Below are 17,584 nucleotides of genomic sequence, written 5' to 3'. Positions count from 1 at the left end.
TCTTGAGGTCATTAGCTTATTTTAATCCTGTCCTACCCTCACCTTTCTCCTCAGGTAAACATCTATCGGTTGGTGACCAAAGGCTCGGTGGAGGAGGACATTATCGAGCGAGCCAAGAAGAAGATGGTGCTGGACCACCTGGTCATCCAGAGGATGGACACTACGGGCAAGACTGTTCTCGACACCGGGGCCGCCCCCTCCAGGTACACACAAGCAGCCACCGCCTAGTGGTCAGACTAGACTAGACAGCTGGTCTTTCGATCAGAGGGTTGCAGGTTTGAATCCCAATTGGAAGAAGGTGTACCTCAATGGTATGAGGTCACTGGGGCCACTCTCTCCAGGTAGGCAGCTGTGTTCTGGTCTAGTGGGTAGACTACACAAGGAGCTGAGGGTTGCAGGTTCGAATCCCACCCTGACCGATACGAAGGTAGTGTACCTACCTTGAGCAAGGTACATAACCTTGCATGGTGCTAGGTATTCTGCATTATGCTCCTTCTGCAGCGTTACCAATTAGAGAAACCGTGTACGTTATCATAAAGGCTGTTTTAACAGCAGAATCGTACATGCTCAGTGATTGCACTGTTAGCACTTCAAGAAATGTAATGTAACAGTATATTGTATATCGGAAAGTACAGCTGCATTGAAATGAATTGTCTATTGTCCTGTGTAGTAATTGGCTAATCTGATGAGCCCTGTATGCCCTCTGGCGGTCAGTTCAAAGCCGCCATACATATGTAAGGGGTTGTGTATTCATCACAAGTCACCGTCATGGCTCTATTCAGCAGTGTTGTTGCACGCAAGTTTTTCATCTTATGGTCTGTGCTCAAAGCTACTAGCCTTAAGGGTAGATTATTGCGCAGTAATAAGTAATTTTTTGGAAGTCTGACAGGATTCCTTGAATAGTGAGGCAAGCTACTGTGGGTTTTTTTTGTCATGTCAGCTGTATCGCCTCTCAAACGCATTCAAGAATTAAAAAAAAAAATCTCTACATTTTAAAAGCTTTTTCCCCACATCTTTTATTTTAATCTTTCAATTTCACCTGGATTGTCAAGGCTGTTGATTAATATCAGCATTGCAAATGACGACAATTCCAAACAAGCTACTAAAATCGCTGGGAGTCTGGTAATGGCAGACAGGCAGAACTTTTTGATCTGAGAAGGTTCATTAGTTTGAACATTCTAGACTTGTTTGCCGTGTTTGATCATCTGCAGATCAAAAGGGGGAAAGCAATCCTCCGTTTATCCCCTGTTATGCCTCAGTAGTTGAAAGAGGTGGTATTAGGAAGGCATACTTGTTTGGGGTGGCAGCATCGAGCCCCCAGGAAAGCTGTAGGGTATAAAGGAAAAGGCAGTTCTTCAAAAAACAAGCACCACATCTGGAGTTAATTAGCCGTTTTATGGCTAAGTAAAAAAGTTGTGAACATGTTGCCAGTCTTCTCCTTAAACTTAACAGGCTCTCGTGTATGCCTTGAGATCTGTTGTGCAAGAGCGAATACATATGAAGGGTTTATTTTCAAAACTGTGAATCCATTTTTTTCCCTTTTGCATTTTATTATTGGAAATGACTGGTCAGAGGTCCTATCACCTATATGTGAATTCTTAGCACTCAAATATTTTGAGAACATACTTTTTAAACCTATATAAAGAGCATTTGCAATGCAATTCAATGGAATGCCCAATACAAAAATGTCAATTTCCCAACATTTTACAAAATATGGATACACCGTTTTGCAAATAAAGCCTTCATATGCATATGGACACATTTGGTGTTTTTTCCCTCTTCAATTGACTTAGTAATGTTGAAATTTGCCATGGTTGCAATTCCTTTTGTTTTGGTTGTTGCACCTAGTTGCCTGTAATCTGTTGTATGGCTGACGGTTTGCAATTGACTGTGTCTTGTGCCATGGAGGTCAGAGGAGGTATTCGCCTCCTAGGCCACCGTAAAACACAGACACACACACACACACACACGCACGCACACACACACACACACACACACACACACACACACACACACACACACACACACACACACACACACACACACACACACACACACACACACACACACACACACACACACAGCCCGCAGCCCGGAAAGGAAATATATTAAGTATGCAGATACTCCACTGACTGCGATTCTGTCTCCAACCTGCAGTTCCACTCCCTTCAACAAGGAGGAGCTGTCTGCCATCTTGAAATTCGGTGCGGAGGAGCTGTTCAAGGAGCCAGAGGGAGAAGAGCAGGAGCCTCAGGTCAGTAGAGCCCTTGCCTGGTTCACACCAGAGCCATTTAATAACAGAGTTGCGCAAACCGGGGACCAGGAAGTCGGTTGGTGATGTGATTCGCGTAGATTAAAATGTTTCTTAACAGTAAACTTCTGTTCGTTGGAAACTAACACAGAACCATCACATACCAAACAAAGATTAAGTACAAACAAATTACATTACCTTTACCACATTTTCTGTGTTCTACGGCCACCTCCTGGAACTAAGTAACTTCTAATAGAACTAAAGTCAATGGGGATTTCCATGTTAACGCTCCGTGAGGCTCCATGAGAGCCGCCATTGCTGTGGAAAGATTGGTCCATAGAGGTCTATGGGAGTGGCGTAACTCTGATATTAGACGGCTCTGGTTCACACCATTCCATATCACAAGTGAGACCGCCTACTGAATTTCTCAGAGGGAAGTTGGTGGCTTACGATTGGCAACAACTGTTTACTGGCCGTTATGAATGTGTCATTTTGTGTATACGTACCCCGTAGCCAGTAGTGTCCGTTGCATTCAAACGGCAAGCTTCCATTTGATCAGTAATATGCGCAGGGCTTTTTCTGAACGGGGAAATAGGGGCGCTCCACCCTCATACCTCCGTGGGTGCCCCCTCATACTTCTTTCTTTTTTAATACAAATTACTTTTTTGAGCGCCCCTAGTAAATTTCTCAGTTACGGGAGCCCGCAATCTGCATTGATGCTCCCTCATGCCAAAAAATCCTAGAAAAAGCCCTGATGCGTCATCATTTTTTCACCCCTCCCCACTCTCGGATTGGCTCCCTACCTCAGGCTAGTGCTTTGGGACGAGCTTTCATGCTGTTTTTCAGATTGGAAAAATTGTGCAAAATTTCCCAGGCCAGTAGAGCCCCAGACCTGCAATGGGTCACAGTACCATCACATTAATTTGACATGATCATGGGGTAAATTAAATACTTTTGGAAAAAATATTTATTATAAATAATATCATGCATTTATATTTTGGTTGGATTTTTGTTTTTCTTGACCTAGACCCATAGAAAGTGTGTGGTAATGCTTTCCATGCTTCAATGTCTTGCTCCCACAAAATGATTATTTTCATTCACCTGTTAACCATAAATGACTTCTCTGCAGTGTTTCCCACAGAAATTTTGGAAACTATGGGGGCAGCCGGAATTTTTTTTGTTGGGGTCGGGGTCTTTTCACGCGGGCCTTTTTTTTTGGTGGGGTGTTATTCGCGCAGTGTAAATGCAAAATGGCAAAACAATGAGTACAGTATGACATTGGCGCATGGAGAAACTATAGGCCTAGGCCTACATTTCAGCCATTTATATTTTGAGAAAAAAGGCTACATAATACACATGCAGGGGTCTATGTAATGAAAAAAATAATAAAACAAAATAGGAGCAGAGATAAGAATTTAAGATTACTGTGAAATTGTTAACGCATAAACAAAAAGGGTCTAAGAGGGTAGGCTATGCCTTTTCCCCACACACACATAGGCGTACACATTCTACATGAGGGGTGCTGGTCACAGGGCCAGTTTTTCAAAATTCCTCCCATTAAAAGGGCTGAACAACATATTACACATTTATGTATATTCACATTCATTACACATTAATTTCTATATGCAGCCCGGTGTCTCCTCTGCCTTGTCAATGAAGGCCTGTCACCTAACTAATTACAACTGTAAAACAAAGCCTGGGGAGTGTTAGTAAACTCATCCCAACTGTCCCTTCTCTGAAGGTTTTTTTATTGCTCCCAAACCGAAGTTAACTACAACTAGAAATACATTCAGAGAACGCAGACCTCCGCCAAGGAAGTTCAGTTCGTTTTGGACATAAGTGGAGTCATGATGTGGTTTCATGCATTTAGGCCTATAGGCTACATAGCATTTGTGTTCAGGTAATTGAACCGTCAAGTCGTAACCAAATTATAGTTCTACTGTCTCTTTTATCATTTCCATGTCCTCTAGCTGTGGTCTGTTTAGTTCACCTTTGATTGTTTTATTGGCAAAGTGATTGTTCATGCTATAGCCCATGCCTTCTGTGATTTGCAAATGCACTTAAGCCTTGGAGCTCATTGCTACATAGTCACATTGTTGATGATTGGCAGCATGCCTTTCATTAGGCTACCATCTAAAACAAAATAAAAATTAAAAAGCACAATTTTCATTGGCCAACACCCGTAGTAGACCTACATATTCTACAGTAGCCTAGTGCAGCGGTCCCCAACGCGCAGTAATAGGCCTATTATATTATATTATTATATATAGGCCTATTTTTTTTGTAATAACAAGACACTGTGGCTACTTTGAGCCGTTCACTTAATTATTGAATCAGAATGAAATGTGCAAGAATCCCCTTATCCAGTGGCTGTGCATGGATGGTTGTGGAGTGTCAGTTATTGTTTTGGGCTATTTCGTAAGGCTAAACAAACTTTTGAGAGGTAAATCCACTTCTAAAATTTCTAGCTGTTGCAATATCGTTGCAATATCGACACCAACATTGTGGTGCAAACGCAATTGCTTAGCGAGAGACATGTCGACTCGACTGGGGGAATCATTGCCTACCCCGACACTACAGTTGTTGGAGAAGTTCCTCCTACCTGTGATAGGTCTTGGCGCTGTGGCTTGACCCGAGCCTGCTCTCTATTTCGTATTGAAAATCACTGTTCGCCGCATCTCCAGCGTTCATTCGTTATGAAGTCTAGGAACTAGTCTATGGAATGTTTGTAATGCTGATGGCTTCAGTGCGCGGGGATTTGGGAAGCAGCAAATCACCGTGGACTAACGCAATTCGCGCGCGCCTTTCTTTGAGCTTCATTTTATATGAAAGTTTTGTGACAGCATTGTGAACGCATTGCGATCTGCGAGCCTGTAGCTAAGGCTGCTTTTTGATAGCGATTTTGACTGCGGTAGGCTAATGCATTTCACTTCAATGCTCTGCCCTGGTGTGGCTGCTTGAAGGTGGCTGCGTGAAGGTACGCCAGTTAGTAAGTGGGTGCTGCTCAGGGCTCCTCCTCAGTGGTCCTTACGCACCCTGTGGCAGGCCATGTAATAGCAGCGTGACGAACACACACACAAATTCGGGCCATCACATAACCTCCTGGCGGAGGTAACAACTTGACTAGGCACTTGTGTTTTTCTCTATAGGATGTATTTCCTCCAGGAGGAAACTGCGAAGGAAATCGTAATTCAAATCGTTTTTAACAAAAACGGCAATCGTAAAAAAAAATAAAAAAAAAAAAAAAAAAAGTATTTTTTTTTTTTTTTTTTTAACATTTTCGGGAAACTATGGCGGCCAAATTTAAACTATGGCGGGCCGCCATAGTTTCCTCAATGTATGGGAAACACTGTCTCTGTGACATTGCTTACTTCAACGGCTAACTCTGTGTGTTTGTGTGGTAGGAAATGGACATCGATGAGATCCTGAAGAGGGCGGAGACGAGGGAGAATGACCCGGGCCACTCGAGTATAGGAGAGGAACTCCTATCTCAGTTCAAGGTATTTCAGCTGTTTACATGTATGGATCAATGACGTTTTAGTAGTGACACACATCAGGGTAGTGAAACAACAGCTGGATGCCACTATTGTATGGATTAACATTTTCGTTGATGGTTTTTAATGGATTATCCAAGACTTGTATTCATTGCAGTGCATTCATTACCAATTATTAATTGGGTATTAGCTGCTGTTGTATCATCTGATGTCTGAGCGCAATCATAATTGACCCGTATATGAACATTTTTGAAAAAGGTTTTAAAAATATCCCATTTAGGGGTTTAAAACACACTTATCACAATAGTTATCATTGTTATCCACATGTCGTGTTTACATGTAAACGTCAAAAAAAAAAAATCTGCACTTAAATGTCTACATACGTGTAAATGGCTTCTCAATTATATTCTGTTCTCCTGCTCTGGTTTCAATTACATACACAGGCCTTTGGAAGAATGTCCATTGGTTATGTCTCATATTTGGCCTTAAGCTGTGTAAATGAAGAAAAAGCCACATTCACAATGAAGTCTTTATGTCTTTATGTGAAAGACGTCACTTTAAGTTGTAGTTGAAAGGAAGGGGCTTTATTCATCCCAAAGGAAATAATGGGCTGAAATGTACAGCTTTATGTTCTTGGATTGTGGCCAAAACTAGTAATTGCAATCAAAGGAAAAAATGCTGGAAAACATTGTTTATTCCTCCGGAGGCAAGACTCAACCCATAAAATCTAATTATGAGCAGAATTTACTTGTGGTAAATGAATGTTTTAAATGAGATTATTCCATGTGTGCAATTGTCATCATTAGGCATGTTTCCTATCCACTCTCTGGAGACATCTATGCCATGTTTATGATCATTTGTGGAAAAGTCTAACCCAAAGCAGCTTTAAACATACTGCCTCTTACATAGTTTGCGCTCATTGTTTCATATTTGTACTGTTATTTTGTGGTATGAAGAAGATGCTTAACCAAAGCATGCCTGGGACTTTCAAAATCAACCATGTTTAAATAAATAAACATGGTCAGAAAACGGCTTCTCCATCCCACACTTAACTGTAGTGAGACATCTGCGTCAGCGTTCTGGGTATTGCCAGGCAACGGGAAGCTGGCCCCAGCAACACAGTCTGTTGTGGCATTCCTCTAACCAGGAACACGACCAGTGTTGTCCCTTGATGTCATTGAAGAACGTCAACTTTTTAAGACCCAAAAGATGTTTCTCATAATTTTAACATGCAGTGTATTTGCTAGTCGTTTAGGCATTAAGATGGTAATGGTGTTGTATTTGTCAGGATGTAATGATCAGACTTTATTGGGGATCTGCAAAACATCGTTGATGGCCTTTTCCCTTGTTGCTATTTTAACATCTCTTGTGAAGAGAGGAAAAAAAAACCTCTCAATTCTCATCTACCTGTTAAGTAGCTTGAAGTGTTAACCCTTTGTCCTAATTAGCCCTCCACAGAGTAAATAGTTAAACAATAGTTAAATAAACACTGCCCATTGTCAGCAGTGTTTTAACAGATGGTTTGTTGGTGGTTTATTGGCAGGGACGCCTAATAAAACGCAGCCTCCATCCCCGCCCCCACCACCCCACTAATTCCAGTGTAGTTTACCCTCAGCCTGACAGAACAGTTTCAGTTTACTTAAGTGTGATCTCGCTTCCTTGACCTGTGCAAGACTGTTCCATAAGAAGGGGGCTGTAAGCCTATTGTTTTCTGCATGTCCTATGCGCACAGCAAAGTTATTAATGAAAATCACCTGGGATCCTCTTCTCCTAAATCCTTCTCTTTTCCATTTATTGATTTCCAAGACATTTCACATATAAATCATATAATTTTCTTCAACCTGTACATTCCATCGTGACCTGCATCCTCAGCGGACATGTGTTTCCACTATCCCCATTGACTCTGGAATGATGGAAGGCTTTGTCACAATTCAAAGGAGGTGTAATGAGGACCATTTTCAGTCTAAAGCCAATGTTGACCAAATGTATGCGTCACGCCAATTGACAGAAAAGCAAAACATTACTGCACTTTGCCTTTGTACGCCAGCATTGACTATCTTGGCCTGCTGTTCCGTGTTGCGTCCTCTAGGTGGCGAACTTCACCATGGAGGACGAGGAGATGGAGATGGACGGGGAGCGGGGCCAGCGGCACTGGGACGACATCATCCCCGAGGAGCAGCGACTGAGGCTGGAGGAGGAGGAGCGGCAGAAGGAGCTGGAGAAGATCTACCTGCTGCCGCGCATGAGGAAGTGCACCAAGGCGGTGAGTCTGGAGAATGGATGGAGAATAAGTGTGCATCCCAATATGTGACCTTGCCTCCTCCACTTGTGCTTGTCTCCTCGTCCCGCCTCCTGGCCCCTCCTCCGTGGAGAAAACGATAAAGTTTCCCAGCTGTCAGCTTCGCCACAACAACTTTTGGGGGACTGTTTTTCATTCACCATCCCAATTGCAAACGAGAAAAAGACTCTACAATTGAGCTTTTGCAAGATATTGAAATATAATGCTGTTGTCAGTGATGTCATCATGACAAGAAGCGGGTGGAGGAGGCAAGGTCCCATATTAAGATGCACTCTAGGCATCAGGGATCCATTGTACTTGGTTATACAAAGTGCACCAAGGTGTTGAGGAGACTGCAGTGCAGAGGGGGACACAGCTGAGAGCTCGCTCTGGCTGGGACTTTGACATTTTTTTTTTTTAGTGAGGACAGACGTGGTGCTGCGGGCAGACGTGAGGTGTAATGTTTAGGGACCTGGACTGTAGATCACAGGGTTGCAGGTTCAATCCCCACCCTTAACAATCTCTTCCTCCCTCCATGGTTGACTTGCCCTCGAGTAAGACAACTATCCCCACATTTGTCTCTGGACTGTAACCATTACCCTGTACATTTCTGCAGGTTGCTTTGAATAGAAGTGTCAGCTAAGTGTAATGTAATGTGATGCAATGTCGTAGAAGGCATCAGGGCGGTGCAACCACAGCTATCGCCACTATTGTATGAAATAAAAGTAACTGTAAAGTGCAGTAAGTGTTACGGCGTTACTGAAATTTGAAGTGTAATGTGTTACGCTGCTACGTTACTACTAAAAGTAATGAAATTACAGCACTACCCACCTTGATATCGAGTTGGTGTCTCATTGCTGATTGGAAATTCCCACCTGGATAATGCATGTCTGCTTTTGCCAAATTGACAGTTGAGGATGTTGAGGATGACAGTTGAGGATGCTTCAAATCAGGGGTAACGTTCTGTGTCCATAGAATAGAATGTACAGCCATTGGCTACAAGTGCTGCAGCCTCAGCAGGCACTGAGGTGGAATGTTCCCATGGCATAGCAGCATACACAGAATGTTCGAGAACTGCTGGCATTTCACCATGACTTGACTGCCATATCAATTCACAGTCTTTTTTCCTCCCGCATTGTTCAGATGTGATCCAAATACCTTATGAAATAAGGTGATAATGAGGGATTATGAAGGCTACAGGTGCACAAACCTGTCTCTGCCATCTGCCACATCTGCCTCAGACTCACTTTGCCTTTGACTGGCTGGTGTGTGGAACAGTTACATCAGCACGCTGGAATGACAAGCATTCAACTGACTGGAGAAAAAAAAGAGGCAAACATAAGACATGCTATGAAGTAACAGCACGGGGAGTTTCTGGGCTTCACACGTGCCGTCAGCTGTTGGGGGCTGCCTCGTTAATCTTGTGAAAATGAGCATATACCGTCCTCAAGACTCTCATAAATAGTGCAGAGAGTAGTGCAGAGATGCTCAATTTGAGTAAGGGAGCTAAAATATTAGGGTAAGGCCCCAGCTTCAGAAGTCTTCAGTGCTTCTCAGCTTTCTTGCTACTACTATTAGGTCATCTTGCTATTTAGTGACTGCTCGTGTATGCTGAAGTATAGAGTGAGCCCTTAACTCTCCTGGTTTTTGTTTCTTTGATAATGCATCGCCATGGGGCCAAACTAGACTTGCCATGTCAACGATTTTAGTTCAATACTTTTTCGGTAAGTGTTCTATTTAAAATCTGTGTGAGGCGCTGTCACTGGTCTTAAGTGGCAGTCGGACCTGTTTCTTGGTTCTGCACGCTTGTTTAATGTCTCCAAATAGTGCCTTGGCTGCCCTGGGGGCTTTCTGCTAAATACAGTTGACCTTTAGAACGCTCTACTCTGCGTGCTCAGCACATTCTGATCCCTCTATTCCTCCACAGTAGAAAACGCGTCTCTACTGGACTTACTAGCGTTACCCGGCCCTGATATTGTGGCTGTTGTTGTTGTTTGTTGCTGATGTTGTTTTTAACAGGCTTATTGACGATAGGACTGATCATGATGACAGGAAGGGAGTGGGAGAGAGAAGTGGGGCAGGGCTGGGAAGTGACCCATGCTGGGTTCAGACCTGGCTCCCCATGGGCATGCAAGCCCATTTGTGGTTGGGTGTCAAGTGCTGCACCACATCACTGCCAGTTCTTTTAGAAGTTTGTGTTGAGAGTGTCAACATGTAGTAAATATTTTACGTAGGTCCTCGCCACAACTCCCTCTCACATCAGAACCGAAACTCTCATCACCTCCAATTCTTTTGACTGTTTATGACTAACACTTTCCTTTTCCTGTGCTTGTATTTGTGCTTGGCCGTGCAGATAAGCTTTAACGGAAACGAGGGCCGGCGGAGTCGGAACCGGCGGTACTCGGGGTCCGATAGCGACTCGGTGTCGGACAGGAAGAGGCCTAAGAAACGCGGCCGGCCTCGGACCATCCCACGAGAAAACATCAAGGGCTTCACGGACGCCGAAATCCGAAGGTGAGTAAAACAAAAGTGCAAAAATCACAAAATCCATATGCCAATTATTTTGATAGTCGATAAGCCATAAGGTAAAACATACTTGAGAAACATGTGAGAACACCTGCATGCTGTGCATATGTATGTACATATGTATATGGAGAACAGCCTTCAAGGTCGACTGGTTCCACCAAGTTAATGGCTTGGCTGAAGCAACGGTCAGCTCATCGGCCGTTATCCCTTACGTATTCCACAAGTTGTAGACCATAACGCACAACATTGTTTCTTCTTGCAGATTCATCAAGAGCTACAAAAAATTCGGGGGTCCTCTGGAAAGGTAACTTAGCCTATTCTTTGCCTATTGCCTATTATTTACTGAGAACTTTGTTTCTTGCAAATCTAAAAACACACATGACTCTTTCACAATTGACACAATTTAATTGAAGAGTTAAATGAATTCAAACAAAAGTTGGTTGTTCAGGTCTTTTTTGTCCTTAATGGTTTTTGTAGAAAGCATTCTCATAACTGGATTTGGCAGGGTTTTCTTTCATGCCACAATACAAAGAATTTATTGTATAACTCGCTGTATTAATGCCCCATCACCTTCTGAACCTTCTCGGAATGATGGTTATTAAAACAAAAGAGGATTAGACACAATTTTTCCCCCTGAAGAAAAAGTAGAGAAATTGGTGTAGCTGTGGCTTAATGGTGGGCAGTGGTCTTGAGATCAGAGTGTTGGAGGTTCAAATCCCACCCTCACCTCTCCCTACACCTACATCCATGGCTGAAGTGCCCTTGAGCAAGGCATTTAATTCTACATGGCTCCAGTGACTGTAACCAATACCCTATAAATAACCAAGTCACTTTGAATAAAAGAGTCAGTTAGATGAAATGTAATGTAATGTAAATGCCCTCATCATCTTGAATCATCTAGGTTAGATGCGATCGCGCGAGATGCGGAGCTGGTGGATAAGTCCGAGCATGATCTGCGACGGTTGGCGGAGACGGTGCATAACGGCTGCGTGCGGACGTTACGGGAGAACCCCTGTGGCCCCGAGAAGACCTCAGGTATCACATCAGCACAGCAGCTAACCTACCTGTCTTGTTTACTACTTATCAGCTGCTTGGATCAAATCTTTCTGTCTATTGTCAAGGCAACAACAGGCCTGAGAAAGATTTCATAACATGAGGATCGAAGCGTCGCTTTGAAAATAAGTAATACAAGCTATTTCTGGGATCATGCAACCTTGGCTGTGCGCACTGCTAACTTCCAAACATTTTACAGCATCCTCGCCATATCATAGCATTTGGACGTGACGCTGTGTTCAAGCTTACAGCTTCAAATGCTGACTGTGTACATCTCTATGTGTGGTCTGACATCCGAGCCCTTTTGGCCTTTAGTTCCCTTTTCATAAGCACCTATTTGATATGTTTGCACAATCTCAAGTGTGTTTAACTAGGTTCACATTCATTTAGATGAAATACTTTGAAGCACTTCCTCATTGTCTGAGATTATCTTTGTTTAAGGAGCTGTACAGCATCAAGCCAGTGTTGACAAATTGTAACTAATATCTGAAGCTCAAATGTGTTATGTGAGGTTGGGATGCCAGCTGTGCCACACTTAATTTACACTGCAGTTGATTTCAGTTTCATCCAGATTTGCTCCCCGATTCAGCATGGTTTTATTATTTTAGTCCATTTTATTTTAGTTCAGTCTAGTTTTTACTATGTCTCATGATGTGAATGTTTTAGAGGTTTAATGGCTTGTTGTTTTGAAACTCGGTAGTCTGTTAACTTGAGTTAGTCCTCCCAACAACCATCGTAAATGTGTTCTGTTGCAACGTTTGTGGATAGTACAAATGTCTGAGAACATTAATATTTTAACAAGTTCGTACTACACTGAAACTACTCCCGTTCTCCCGGAGGGAGGCATTTTGCAGAATCCGACTTCAAAAGAACGAACCATAAATCAGATGAAAGCATCAGGCCTTAACCCTGTATCGAAAGTGGCTGTGGCATGTGTGATGGTTGCCAGGTCATTGATAATGCAGGAAGAGTGAACTGAAAGTCTTTCCCGTGTTTGCTGGATTAACTGTTCCTGACAAACCCTGTATCTTTCAGACATTTCCAACCATTTGAAATTGGAGGAAATACATTGTATGAGTACTGGAGAGTGTTGATAATAGCCAGTTAATACAATGTACATTTAATACACAATTGGGATTCTCTGCAGAACCTTAAGGCTTACTATCAATCTCAGTCTTGTGGATAAACACATCATACAGACATGGGAAGTTGCATGATGTCCAATTGCAGCCGCTGGGCCCAGACATGAGAGTTGAAAGACTGCACCTGGTCTGTTATCTTTGGCTTTTTGTTACAGTATGAGTTTGGTGTGTCTTCACATCATTGTCAACTGTGTTTGGTTTTGTAAGATCAAAACTGTCCCTGAGTGCTGAAGAGCTGTAGTGTATTTTTTTAGTGTGGTCCTCAACGCCCAGCCAGCTTTGCATGATCTGGTTACATAAGGGCCGAAAAAGCCCCAAAACAAGACATAACACCCCCTAACCCCCCTCCCTCTGGGCCAAGTCAAGATAATGAATCAGACTTTACTTGGTGTGAAGAGAAAATGCCTCGACCCATTTTTTAAGATGCATTGTGTGCGTGTGTGTGTGCTCCAGTGGGTGGCAGGCGGGGCAAGGTGAAGGGCCCTACGTTCCGCATCTCAGGTGTGCAGGTGAACGCTAAGCTGGTCATCTCACATGAAGAGGAGCTGGCTCCCCTGCACAAGGCCATCCCCTCAGACCCAGAGGAGAGGAAGAGGTACGCATTACACTCCACTACACTCATGCACGCTCTCACTCAATCTAGCTCGGAAAATGCTGTTTGTCTTGCCTGGTTAACAACAGACTATCTCACAAGTGACCGAGTCTGGAGGCTACCTAAAGCTATGGTTTACGATTGCCCATGGCTGTTTATTGGCCGTTACAAATGTATAATTTGGCATATACGTAGCCCATAGCGAATCGTGTAAGTTGTATCTATTCAAACGATCTGTAAGCTTCTGTTTGTCAAGCCTTTCTACACTTCCCCGCTCTCTGATTGGTTTCCTCGCTCAGGCTTCCTTGCTTAGGGCAGCTGTCATGATGTCTTTTAGATCGGAACGATTGTGCAAAGCAGCATGGGATTTCCCCTTCCAAGCAACGTCACCATTGCACACAACATTCCGATTATTGCCGCTGTAAAGACAACGTATAGGCCAGGGCTATTCAATTAGAATTTCATCTGGGCCACATTTCGAAACCAAGAACTGCAGTCGGGCCGCACATTTTCAGACATCACGACCACTGAAATGACACTTAAAATCAGTAGTCCACAAACAAATTTTAAACATGTTCCTCTAACCTAAAACTTAACCACATTGAATGTGAATGTATAAGACAAGCAGAAGATTCACAAGCAAATAATGTGTTGTACTGCAGTAACAAAACTGAAATGTATACTGCTTCAGTTGGGGGCCATGTCTGGGCCGCATGTGGACTGCATCTGGGCCGCATGTGGCCCTCGGGCCTCCAATTGAATAGCCCTGGCAGGGCTCCAAAGTGCGACCAATTTGGTCGCATATGCGCCCATTTTTTTCAATGGTGCGCCTAAAAAATATTTTTAGGCGCACCGGTGCGACCAGCCATCAGTAGAACAAAATCAATTACCAAACAACCGTTTTTAATGGACATAAAATTAATAGTCATTCTAGTGGGCCATCATCACACAATAAAACGTGGCGATGCGGTCATTCCTTCAACCAGAGAACAGGCTTCAACTCCGCTGAACTACCGGTAGCTTTCTCCCCCTTCCTCGTCAGCCCAACGTTTCAGAATAGAATGTTCGACTTCGCTCAACTAGGCTATCCGAGTTCACATGTGCCAGCGAGTTTTGTGTTCTCAACCAGGCGAGTTTTGCAACGGACGAGAGAGTTACAATCACGGTAAAAACAGCAAAATGACTTGAGGATATTTTAAACACGAGAGAGTCACAATCACGGGGAAAATTAAATGGCTTGAGCGGATATTAAACATTGCCACACAAAAACGCAGACGGGTGCGGATAATTGCCCGTTTCAGCCGCGTGCAGAAGAGCTGGCCAAACAACAGGTGACGCGCTAGTCTGTCGGGACTTCTGTGAGAGTTTTTGATAGCGACTAGAACTAGGGCAGGCTACATACTGCCTATCAGTCGGCAAGGCATCGTTCACATTGAGACAGCACGAGAGAGGGAGAGAGAAAGAGAGAGAGAGTGAGCGAGCGAGCGCACTAGTGCTGCCGTGTCTGTTCGTAGCGCTTGCTAAGATACCACAATCATTATGCAGAGGGAGAGCGCTCAAAAACGGGGAAATAGACAAAACCCAATTCACCTCAGATTCCACTGTAAACATAGGCTAGGCTATTTGTGTCTAATGATAAAAATCATGACATTTTTAGCAAGGTTTGTTAAAAAAAAATCCATCCATCCATCCATCCATCCATCTATCTTCATATTGTAACTCTGTGCTTGTGCCGTGTGCGTAGCCTTATTGCCGAAAAGGCTAGTATGTTGGTCTTACTAGTCAAACACATACTGACTAAAAGGCTATTAATTTGGTCTTTTCTACCAGCCAAACTGCTTGTAGCCAAGATGTGTTAGTTAGGTAGCCTACTGTCATGTCTTTTATAAGGAGCATTTGGAAGACTAGCCTATAGCACATGAAAGGCTCCAGGTCTTTTAAAATATAGCAACAATAATAATAATAATAATAATAATAATAATTATTATTATTATTATTCTATTATTGTTGCTATTATTATTGCTATTGTTATTATTTTTAATTAATATTTTTTAAAGCTGAGGTGCGTGTGTGTATGGGTGGTGAAAACATTTGGGTGCACCTAAATTTTGTGCAGGTGCACCTAAAAAAAATGTTTAGGCGCACCAGTGCAACCAGTGCAAAAAGTTAGTCTGGAGCCCTGCCTGGTATAGGCCCTACATGTCTGAGCTTTTAAAATGCTGTTTTTTAGGGGCTTGTTTCTTTTATTGGTTGTGTAACCCATGTGCCTGTTTTATTCTGCAGGTATAAATTGCCTTGCCATTCAAAGGCAGCTCACTTTGACATTGAATGGGGCAAAGAGGATGACGCCAGCTTGCTGATCGGCATCTACGAGTACGGCTACGGGAGCTGGGAGATGATCAAGATGGACCCAGACCTCAACCTCACTCATAAGGTGACTAAGCTGCACCACCACATTACTGTTTACCTCAAACTAACTCCATTACATTCATTAATTTTAGGCTTTTGGCTTCACTTGACTCATAAGATAACCCCCCAGCAACGTAATATTGTTTCCTGCCAAAATAATGCATTATGATAACTCTCCGCAACATTGCATTAACATTCACCTCAAACTGACTCAGAAGGGAACTCCCCTGCAATGTAACAATAACAGTTTTTTCAAGGTAACCCAAAAGTAACTCCCTTGTAACAGAAGATTAACGTTTCTCTCAACCAAGCTCAATAAGATAACCCCACAACATTCTGGACAGTACGAATGTCTAAGAACACTAATGTTAAACAAACTCGTACTACACTGAAACTACTCCCGTTTTATTGCACTTTCCTGAGGTCGAGGGCGGCATTTTGCAGAGTCAGACCTCAAAAGAACAAACCATAAATCAGATGAAAGCATCAGGCCTTAACCCTGTATCGAAAGTGGCTATGGCATGTGTGATGGTTGCCAGGTCATTGATAATGCAGGAAGAGTGAACTGAAAGTCTTTCCCGTGTTTGCTGGATTAACTGTTCCTGACAAACCCTGTATCTTTCAGACATTTCCAACCATTTGAAATTGGAGGAAATACATTGCATGAGTACAGATAACGGCCAGTTATTGCAATGTACGTTTACTATACAATTGGATAACTCCCCCCTTAACATTTAATTAAAATTCATCTTAAACTGACTCATTAAGGTAACTAAATACCCTACAGCATAACATGAACATTTCTATTCAACCTCCTCATGAGGTAAACTCACATGGAACCTAACATTAACATTTCTGTCAACCTGAGTCATTCATAACGTAACTCACCTGTAACATAACATTAACATGTCTCTCATGTGGCCTCGGGTGTCTGTATTTATGAACCCTGTGGCACTTTGTTTACATAACGCTCAACCGTCTTTGATTGCACAAGATGCTGCTCTTCAAGTTTACTGCACGACATGCTAATAGGCATCATTCCTTCACAGCCACATCAATCTGAGTTAGTCAAACCTCAGCTCCCCACTTATCACACGCGCGCGCACATACACACACACACACACACACACACACACACACACACACACACACACACACCCTTGTGGTAACAGCAGGCCCTGACGAGGCTAAAATTCTATGGCACAATACTGGGGTGGGGACAATTTTTACACACATGCTGAGCATTCACGCCCACACAGTGTGAACAACTTTTGAGGCCCTTATGAAGGGGTGTTGAAGTGTGTGTGCATGGTGAGGGGATTCAACCAATTCATCCAGCGCCCCTGTAGCAAATGGAACACATGAGAAACGATAGTCCACAGAGACGGCTTGTGGAAGTGAGCCAGACCTAAAACACTAAAGCGTGCAACTGTGGGACCTAAGCTCTATTGCTAAGCCTGAAATCCCTTTCTTGACTGTGTGTGTCTGGGAGTTAAGTTCTGTTGCTTAATTGTAAAACCCATTCTTTCGTGTGTGTGTGTCTGTGTCGTCTGTGTCTGTGTCTGCCCTTGATCAGTTGCTCCCTGACGACCCGGACAAGAAGCCCCAGGCCAAGCAGCTCCAGACGCGGGCGGACTACCTCATCAAATTACTCAGCAAAGACCTGGCCAAGAAGGAGGCTCAGCGGCAAGCGGGCACGGTAAGCCAACCTCCCTCCACAGGGCACTTGGTAGAGGGCAAGCCAGCGTCCCTTTACAGGGCAGAGGGTGCACGGGCATGTTAAACCTAACTCTACAGGGCAGAGCGGGTGAGTCGGCATGGTAAGCTAGCCTCCCTCCA

The 17,584-nt window shown here is 43.4% G+C and overlaps 1 protein-coding gene and 2 non-coding genes across 4 annotated transcripts in view; all 3 read left to right on the top strand.

Moving 5' to 3' along the window:
- Positions 1–17,584, top strand: part of chd1 (chromodomain helicase DNA binding protein 1) — a 53,157-nt gene that overhangs the window by 22,943 nt on the left and 12,630 nt on the right. For both annotated transcript variants that reach the window (XM_063210082.1, XM_063210081.1), the window contains exons 20-29: positions 55–203; positions 2,158–2,254; positions 5,656–5,751; positions 7,835–8,008; positions 10,377–10,537; positions 10,812–10,853; positions 11,451–11,584; positions 13,198–13,339; positions 15,620–15,770; positions 17,322–17,444. In XM_063210082.1, the coding sequence (XP_063066152.1) occupies positions 55–203; positions 2,158–2,254; positions 5,656–5,751; positions 7,835–8,008; positions 10,377–10,537; positions 10,812–10,853; positions 11,451–11,584; positions 13,198–13,339; positions 15,620–15,770; positions 17,322–17,444 (1,269 nt within the window). The remainder of the gene's footprint in view (positions 1–54; positions 204–2,157; positions 2,255–5,655; positions 5,752–7,834; positions 8,009–10,376; positions 10,538–10,811; positions 10,854–11,450; positions 11,585–13,197; positions 13,340–15,619; positions 15,771–17,321; positions 17,445–17,584) is intronic.
- Positions 12,510–12,640, top strand: LOC134459131 (small nucleolar RNA SNORA71). The gene has a single exon (XR_010036783.1). It is a non-coding gene; the product is annotated as a small nucleolar RNA SNORA71 (small nucleolar RNA).
- LOC134459129 (small nucleolar RNA SNORA71) lies at positions 16,243–16,373 on the top strand. The gene has a single exon (XR_010036781.1). It is a non-coding gene; the product is annotated as a small nucleolar RNA SNORA71 (small nucleolar RNA).

Source organism: Engraulis encrasicolus, chromosome 11 (genome assembly GCF_034702125.1).
Source record: "Engraulis encrasicolus isolate BLACKSEA-1 chromosome 11, IST_EnEncr_1.0, whole genome shotgun sequence".
Taxonomy (NCBI): domain Eukaryota; kingdom Metazoa; phylum Chordata; class Actinopteri; order Clupeiformes; family Engraulidae; genus Engraulis; species Engraulis encrasicolus.
The sequence above is the reverse complement of the archived record's forward strand: the minus strand, read 5'-3'. Positions and strand labels throughout refer to the sequence as shown.